At 39.2% G+C, this 9,535-nt stretch overlaps 1 protein-coding gene across 1 annotated transcript in view; it reads left to right on the forward strand.

Moving 5' to 3' along the window:
• The window catches only part of LOC105997794 (zinc finger protein 791-like), an 11,325-nt gene extending 2,719 nt beyond the window's left edge, over positions 1–8,606 (forward strand). Inside the window, exons 2-5 of the mRNA XM_013032319.1 lie at positions 4,374–4,500; positions 4,890–4,950; positions 6,108–7,386; positions 7,723–8,606. Coding sequence (XP_012887773.1) covers positions 4,374–4,500; positions 4,890–4,950; positions 6,108–7,386; positions 7,723–8,277 — 2,022 coding nt within the window. The 3' untranslated portion in view covers positions 8,278–8,606. The remainder of the gene's footprint in view (positions 1–4,373; positions 4,501–4,889; positions 4,951–6,107; positions 7,387–7,722) is intronic.
• The last annotated feature ends 929 nt before the right edge of the window (positions 8,607–9,535 follow it).

Below are 9,535 nucleotides of genomic sequence, written 5' to 3' on the forward strand. Positions count from 1 at the left end.
CTGGGCGCTGTCCCTCAGCTCTTCAGCTCAAGGCTAGCGCTCTACCACTTGAGCCACAGCGCCACTTCTGGCTTTTTTCCTTTTTTGCTTATGTGGTGCTGGGGAATCGAACCCAGGGCCTCATGCATGCAAGGCAAGCGCTCTACCACTGAGCCATGTTCCCAGCCCCTGTCAGTTCTTTCTTAATGGAAGAATTTAGTGAGACCATATAGGCCTTTTCCATCATTTATAACTCACAGTTGTGTGTTGTGTGTGTGTGCCAGTACTGGTATAGAACTAAGGACCTTGGTGTTGTACTTTCTTCATTTAAGGGAGAAACTAATTTTTGAGTCACAGCTTCAGGCTATTTTGTTTTTGTTTGTTTTGGGACTTGAACTCAGGACCTGGGTGTTGTCCTCTTTGAGTCATAGCTCCACTTCTGGTTTTCTGGTGGTTAATTGGAGATAAAAGTCTTACAGACTTTGCTGCCCTGATGGCTTCAAACCACAAACGTTCTCTCTCAATTTCAGGGTTATATGAATCAGCCCCCCGGCACATGGCTCATCTATTAATCATTGATTAGATTTGTTTACATATGTACAGGCTTGTTCATTCATACATATGTATATGAAAAATTTAACATTATTTTATATGTGCTTGTCTTGGGATGGAAAATACAGACTAGTAAAAATTTTAAAAAAATATTACTTTTTTTTGGTCAGTTGTGGGGCTTGAACTTTGGGCCTAGACACTCTCCCTCAGCTCTTCAGCTCAAAGTGAGTGTGGAACCACTTGAGCCACAGCACCACTTCTGTTTTTTTTTTTTTTGTGGTTAATTGGAGATAAGAATCTCACAGACTTTCCTACCCACGCTGGCCTTGAACTGTGATCCTTAGATCTCAGCCTCTGGAGTAGCTAGGATGACAGGCGTTAGCCATCAGTGCCCATCATTGAAATGTGTACATTTCTTTTCTTTTTTTTTGGTCCAATCATGGGGCCTGAACTCTGGGCCTGGGCGCTGTCCCTCAGCTCTTCAGCTCAAGGCTAGCACTCTACCACTTGAGCCACAGTGCCACTTCTGGGTTTTTCCTTTTTGCTTGTGTGGTGCTGAGGAATCGAACCCAGGGCCTCATGCATGCAAGGCAAGCGCTCTACCACTGAGCCATCTTCCCAGCCCATGTGTACCTTTCTTAAATGGAAAATTTTCCAGAAAAAGATATTCTCATATCATTTTGTACAATCTCAATATAAATTTTAAGACAAGATTTTTGTTTCTTGTAAAACAGAACATGCTTTGTATTGAATGTTTTTTAATTAGTGCATTTTGTCTCCTACATGGCATTAATGTCTTTTGTGTAAAGATGACATGCCAGGTAAAAATGAAAGCTATCTCATATATAGAAAAAACAAAACAAAACACAAATTTTAAGAACTGGAGGAAGGGCTGGAATGTTGCTTAGTAGTAGAGTGCTTGCCTTGCATGCCTGAAGATCTGGGTTTGATTCCTTAGTACCACATACACAGAAAAAAAATAAGCTGGAAGTGGTGCTGTGGGTCAAGTGGTAGAGTGCTAGCCTTGAGCAAAAGCAGATCAGTGACAGTGCCCAGGCCCTGAGTTCAAGCCCCAGGAAAAAAAAGGAAAAAAAAAAGCCGGGCGCCAATCGCTCATGCCTGTAATCCTAGCTACTCAGGAGGCTGAGATCTGAGGATCACGGTTCAAAGCCAGCCCCAGCAGGAAAGTCTGTGAGACTCTTATCTCCAATAAACCACTAGGAAACTGGAAGTGGCTCTGTGGCTCAAGCGGTAGAGCGCTAGCCTTGAGCTGAAGAGCTGAGGGACAGTGCTCAGGAATGGTAAGGGGAAACAAAGGAGGATGCAGTAATGCTTGATAAGCAATGCACTTATTGCCTTGCCCATGTAATTGTAACCCCTCTTTACAGTATTTTCACAATTAAAAAAAATTAAACTTCACTATTAAAAAAAAAGTTGGTGCTAGATAAAACAGAAGTGAGAGTTGATGGAGGATGAACCTTGCCTGGGCTGCAGGCCCCGGGTCATCTCACAAGTGACCCCCAGTGAACTAGCCAGGACAGCATGAAACTGGCTTTCCACCAGTATCCCAGAGTCAAGCTGTCACTCTCCCAGTGGAAAAGAGTCACAATTTCACAGAGAAATCGAGATGTGCAAGATCCAGAAGCACTAACCTGCCCAAAGTTCTACTATATTTTCAAATATGATTCCAGGCTAGGAGAGAAAATGCCAGGGATGTCAATATAGAGTCTGAATAAGTTGGGTTTAATCTAGTAAGTGCCTCAGCATTCTCAACTTTTGAGATGGTTGAAAATTCCCATTTTGGCATAATGAGAGCATGATCTTTTTAAAAAAAATTATTGTAAAGGTGATAAACGGGAGTTACATTTACATAAGGAAGGTAATGAGTACATTTCTTTTTAAACACTGTTACCCCCTCCCTCATTTTTTTTCTGCTTCCCATTCTACCCTCCCTCCTGTTATAAGGTTCATTTCCAACACAGTGTCTAATGAGTATCATTGTTGTACTAGTTCATCTTTTGTCCTGCTGTTTCTGTGGTTCCCTTACCCTCCACTAATCAGCTAAACTTATATACAAGGTAAAAGGTACAGAAAATTAAAATAGAAAAAAAAGAAATAACTGCATATAGAACATAATAAGAACCTCTTGTTTCCAAAAAAAAAAAAATTTTGTTGCAGGTCCTGCAACTTGAGACCAGCATCTCATATTGTCCATAGTGCTCAAGGCTGACACTCTTTTTGTTGGTCATGGTGCTTTGAACTTGGGGTCTAGGTGCTGTCCCTCAGCTCTTTAGCTAAAGGCAAGCGCTCTACCACTTGAACCACAGTTCCACTTCCAGTTTTCTGGTGGTTAATTGGAGATAAGAGTCTCACAGACTTTGCTGCCTGGGCTGGCTTTGAACCACGATCCTCAGATCTCAGTCTCCTGAGTAGCTAAGATTACAAGTATGAGCCATCAGTACCTGGCAAGGCTGATACTCTAAATGTGAGCGACGGTTCTACCTCCATCTTTTTGCTGCTTAATTGGAGATAAGGCTCTTGAAATTACTGCCTGGGCTGGCTTTGAACTGTAATCATCCTCAGTATTTTGGGTTATAGGCATGAACCACTAGTGCCTGGCAAAATTTTTCCTTTTTTTTTAATGTAAGAAAATTTGTAATTGTTATTATAAAGGTAACGTACAGAGTGGTTACAGTTACATAGTCAGGTAATAAGTATAATTTTTTTTTTTTTTGTCAATCATGGGGCTTTAACTCAGGACCTGGGTGCTGTCCCTGAACTCTTCAGCTCAAGGGTAGTACTCTGTCACTTTGAGTCACAAGACCACTTCCTGTTTTCTGGTGGTTTATTAGAGATAAGAGTCTCTCAGACTTTCTGCCCAGGCTGGCTTTGAACCATGATCCTCAGATCTCTGCCTCTTGAGTTGTTAGGATTACAGGTGTGAGCCATTGGCACCCAGCAGTGCATCTTTTTGTACAATGTCACTTCTTCCCTTGTTCTCTCAGGTTTTCCTTCTTGTCCTCTCCCACAAGGTATTTAGTTTATTTTCAACATAGTATCTAATTAGTACCACTGCTACATTTAAATTTGTTTTTAAATAAATAATTAATAAAAATAATTGGACAAAGTAGCTTCATGTTATATTGACAATGTACATATAATGTTCTTTGATCAAATTCACTCCATCTAATTTTTCCTGTTTCCCTTCTATCCTCCGCTTTTTAGCCGTTTTTGCTGGGATTTATTATGCTATTTTTCATATGTATATAATGTACCTCCATTCCCCTCTCCATTCCCCCTCCTTGCTGGTTTCCCCCTCCAAACAGGGCCACTTTTGTGGTTGTGTCATGTTACTTAGTGGTAACCACCATGCCACTGACCAATATCCTAGCCCCAAGGTCAAACTTTTGGAGATTGAGTTTATAAGGAACGTGTCATGACTGTTGCAATGATTTTTCTTATGCACCTGAGGTGGCAGGACTTGGTTAAAGCAAGTTCTAGTGATTCTCGCCATAAAGAATTTATGGTTGGTTCAGCACCACATGTTACTTATTTGGCCTATTAATGAGAGGAACATATACTTTATATCCATAATGGGTAGTATCTGTGTATTAAAAGACAAGATTCATGAAAAATTTTAGGCAGTTTATATGTGTGTATTACATATATCTGCTGCATTTCTTTTCCTCAAAAGCTCAGTTCTAGTACTATAAGTATGTGGGAGTAACAGCTAATCAGTAAATATTTGGAGACCACAGAATCTTGAGAATAGTTTATGAATTATTGTACATTTATAGTACTGTAAGTTTACCTGTTCTGTATATGTATATGGGATGTTTTAGGAGTCTTTCAGCTTCAAGGATGTGTCTGTGAAATTTACCAAGGAGGAGTGGGCTTTGCTGAATCCTTCTCAGAAGACTTTCTACAGAGATGTAATGCTGGAAACTTTCAGCAACTTCAACTGTATAGGTAAGAATACCATCCTTTGGACGGGAATTGATGGCTCACTCCTGTAATCCTAGCTAATCAAGAAGCTGAGATGTGAGGATTGTGGTAAATAGCCAGCCTTTCAGAAAAGTTTGTGAGGCTTTATCTCCAGTTAACCACCACAAAAGCCAGAGATGGATGTGTGCCTTAAGTGGCCAAGCACCAGCCTGGAATGACAAAGCCCAGCAAGAGTGTTAGGGGCATGTGCGCACACATACTCAATATTTTTTCTTTTCTAACTAGACAACAGATTTGGAATGTAGATAGGGAAAAATTTGAATATTTCAGGCATGGTTACCATGTATATAACCTAGAAATTAGTATTACTTTTCTATAATTTATAATTGGTAATATTTTTTGGTTATATTTAGGACACAAATGGACAGACCTGAACATGAATGATCAGCACAAAAATTGTCAGAGAAATATCAGGTAATTTACATGCATAAAAGAAGCAATGCTGGGGCTGGGAATGCGGTTGAGTGGAAAAGTGCTTGTCTAGCATCCATGAATCCCTGGGTTTGATTCCTCAGTTCCACATAAACAGGAAAAGCCAGAAATAGTGCTGTGGCTCAAGTGGTAGAGCACTAGCCTTGAGCAAAAGAAGCTGGGGGGACAGTGCCCAGACCCAGAATTGAGGCCCCATGACTGGCAAAAAAATAAAGTAAAAATAAGAAGCAAAAGGCTGGGTGCTAGTGGCTTATACCTGTAATCCTAGCTACTAAGGAGGCTGAGATATTAGGATCATGGTTTGAAACCAGCCCAAGCAGGGAGGTCTTTGAGACTCTTATCTGCATCTTATCTTAATCACAGAGATGATTAAGACTCTTTATCTTAATCACCCAAATAAGCCAGAATTAGGGATGTGGCTCAAGAAGTAGTACACTAGCCTTGAGTAGATAGAGCTCAGGAATGGTGTCCAGGTCCTGTGTTAAAGCCCCAGGCTGGCACTCCCCATGAAAAAAAAAAGAAAACAAATGAGCACAACTTATAATTATTAGAAAAAAATTATCAAAAAATATATTTCGATGTAACAAAGATGTTAAATGTTTGGCACAACATTTCACTTGCAAACAGTAGTAAAAAAAGGACACATGAATGTTGCTCTTGTGATAGTTCTGTGGAAGCCATGTTGCCAAGTAAGTGAAACATCTGCTTCAACTATTCCTACCTAGACAACAGAAAATATACATTTCACCTTATTTGTGGAGCAGTGTTATGTTTAAGACCTATGAATAAATATTCATTAGTAAAGCACTTACTACTGATGTCTTGTCATTTTATAGAAGCTATTTGGCAGATAGAGTTTGGTTTGTGTGGCGATACTTTCACTTGGTTCCAAATCTTAATATAGGGAAGAAAAGTTCAGTGGGACTAAAAGCATGTGAAAATACTGTAAAGATTTTCATGGGGCTGGGAATGTGGCTTAGTGGTAAAGTGCTTGCCTACTTGAAGCCCTGGGTTTAATTTCTCAGTGCTACATAAAACAGAAGTAGCACTGTGGTTCAAGTGATAAAGAGTGCTAGCCTTGAGCAAAAGAAGCTCAGGGACAATGCCCAATTTTTCACGTATCATTCTTCCTTTAATAGGCATGTAATCTCTCACTCTGGATACAAATATGAACATAAAGAATGCAGACAGAAGGTTTATAAATATAAAAAATGTGGGAAAGCATTTATCTCTCACAAAAGTGTTCAACAACACATGGCATCTCACAATGTAAATGGACCTTGTGAATGTAAGGTATGTTTGAAAATCTTTGATACTTCTAGTTCATTTCAAGTACATCAACAAACTCACCAAGCAAAATCACTGTATAAATGCCAGCAAAATGAGAAGTCCTTTGTTTGTTACAGTTCAGGTCAACTACATGAGAATAATCAGAGTGTAAAAAAATCTTATGAATGCAAACAATGTGGAAAAACTTTCAAACAACTTGGGTACCTAAGGATACATGAAAAGACACATGCTGAAGAAAATCCCTATCAGTGTAAACAATGTGGTAAATTTCTCAGTTGTCCTAGTGCTCTTAAAGTTCATGAAGAAACTCACAGTGTAGGAAAACCCTATGCATGTAAACAGTGTGGAAAAGCCTTCAGACAGGCCAGTTACTTTCGAGAACATGAGAGAACACACAGTGCCAAGAATCCTTATGAATGTAAACAATGTGGCAAAAGCCTGAGTTCTTCTAGTTATCTTCGAGTGCATGAAAGAATTCACACTGAAGAAAAACTCTATGCATGCAAACAATGTGGAAAAACCTTCAAACATCTTAGTTCCGTTCGAATGCATGAAAAAACACATAGTGAAGAAAACCCCTATGAATGTAAGCAATGTGGTAAAAGTCTCAGTTCTCCTAGTGCTCTTAAAGTTCATGAAGAAACTCACACTGAAGGAAAACCCTATGCATGTAAACAGTGTGGAAAAGCCTTCAGACGTGCCAGGTACTTTCGAGAACATGAGAGAACACATAGTGCTAAGAATCCTTATGAATGTAAACAATGTGGCAAAAGTCTGAGTTCTTCTAGTTATCTTCGAGTGCATGAAAGAATTCATACTGGAGAAAAACTCTATGCATGCAAACAATGTGGAAAAACCTTCAAACAACTTAAATATATTCGAATACATGAGAAAACACATATGGAAGAAAACCCCTATGAATGTAAGCAATGTGGTAAAAGTCTCAGTTCTCCTAATGCTCTTAAAGTTCATGAAGAAACTCACAGTGTAGGAAAACCCTATGCATGTAAACAGTGTGGAAAAGCCTTCAGACGTGCCAGTTACTTTCGAGAACATGAGAGAACACATAGTGCTAGGAATCCCTTTGAATGTAAACATTGTGGCAAAAGCCTGAGTTGTTCTAGTTATCTTCGAGTGCATGAAAGAATTCATACTGAAGAAAAACTCTATGCATGCAAACAATGTGGAAAAGTCTTCAAACAACGTAGTTCCATTCGAATGCATGAAAAAACACATAGTGAAGAAAACCCCTATGAATGTAAGCAATGTGGTAAAAGTCTCAGTTCTCTTAATGGTCTTAAAGTTCATGAAGAAACTCACAGTGTAGGAAAACCCTATGTATGTAAACAGTGTGGAAAAGCCTTCAGACATGCCAGGTACTTTCGAGAACATGAGAGAACACATAGTGCTAAGAATCCCTTTGAATGTAAACATTGTGGCAAAAGCCTGAGTTGTTCTAGTTATCTTCGAGTGCATGAAAGAATTCATACTGGAGAAAACCTCTATGCATGCAAACAATGTGGAAAAGCTTTCTTGTGTCACAGCAGCCTCCAAATACACGAAGGAGTTCATAGTGGAATACAAGCCTATGAATGTAAATATTGTGGAAAAAGCTTCAGAAGTCTTCGTTACTTTCGAATACATGAAGGGATACATAGTGGAGAAAAATGCTATGAATGTAAGGAATGTGGTAAAAATTTCAGTTGTGCTGCCTCTCTTAAAGTGCATCGAACAATTCATACTGGAGAAAAGCCCCATGAATGCAAACAATGTGGTGAATCCTTCCAATATCTCCGCTGCCTTCGAGTACACGAACATGCTCATGCTAAAATATGTTCCTATCGATGTAAACGGTGTGGGAAGACCTACAAATATCTCAGCTGCCTTCGAGCTCATGAGAGAACTCATACTGAACGAAACCCCTGCAAATGCAAATATTGTGGTAAAACTCTGAGTTGTTCTAGCTACCTTAGAATACATGAAAGAACTCATACTGGAGAAATGTATAAATGTAAATAGTGTGATAGAGTTCTTAGTATTTCTCTGTCTCTTTGAAAACATGAAAGAATCCATACTGGAGAGAACGCTACAAATATAAATGGTCTTGGAGGAGCTTCAGAAATTTCACCTCCCTTCAAGTCCATGAAAGCTCATAGTGGAGCCAAACCCCATGAATGTAAACAGTGTGAAAAATTCTTCAGAGATCACAGATGCCTTGAGTACATGAGAGAACACATGATAAGGAAGTCCTTATGAATGCAAACAGTGTGGTAAGGCTTTGAGTTCTAAATTTCCATAAACAAATACTGGAGAAAAACCCTGTGAATATGAAAGTGGTAAGATGCTGAGGTGTTTTAGCTATCTTCAAACTCATGAAAGATCTCATACTGAAGGAAATGCCTGCAAGTGTAAACATTGTGGTAAAACCTTGAGTTCTTGCTACATTCAGATATATGAAAGAACTCATACTGGATTAAATCCTCATAAATGTAAACAATGTGGCAAAGTCTGAGTAGTCCTCTGTCATTCTGTCATCTCTGTCATACTGGAGAAAAACCCTACAAATGTAAACTATGGAAAAGCTTTTAGATGTTTCAGTTATATTCAAGTTTGTAAAAAGAACACATACAGGAGAAAAACTATGAATGTGTAAACAGAAAAGCCTTCAGATATCTCAGTTACTTTCATGCCCATGAAAGAAAACATAATGGAGAAGCACCCTATGAATGTAAACAATGTGGAAAGGCCTTTAGGTTCCTCAGCTACTTTGAAGTATTTGATAGTCATACTGAATTCCCACAATGTGTGAATCCTACAGAGACTGGTTACCTCTGAGTGAATGAACACAGTAAAGAAAAGACTAAGCCAGGTGGCATTGACTCACACCTGTAATCCTAGCGATGTAGGAGGTTAAGCTCTCAGAGTTGTGGCTTAAAGCTAATCCAAGTAGAATAGTTCACAGAGGTACCTAGAGCAAATTCCATTAAGTAAGGATAGCCAAGCTCAGACAAGGAGCACGTGTTTTCTCTCATGTTGAAGCTGGATCTAAAATATGTCAGTAAATGCTAAATTCTGTGTGACTCCAGTCATACAGTGAGACCAAAGGATAATACTTTTAGAAGAGGAACACAAAGTCGCAATGCTTATTTGCCTCTGATCATAACAGTGAACTCCAGGAAATAGAAATGTTTTTTGTCCTTGTGCCTTTTTTGTTTTCTTTTTGTATTGTTTATCTGACCTTAGGAGGCGGTAAGGGTGTGCACAGAAATGGAGGCAC

This window comes from Dipodomys ordii, unplaced genomic scaffold, assembly GCF_000151885.1.
Source record: "Dipodomys ordii isolate 6190 unplaced genomic scaffold, Dord_2.0 Scaffold153, whole genome shotgun sequence".
In the NCBI taxonomy this organism is placed as follows: Eukaryota; Metazoa; Chordata; class Mammalia; order Rodentia; family Heteromyidae; genus Dipodomys; species Dipodomys ordii.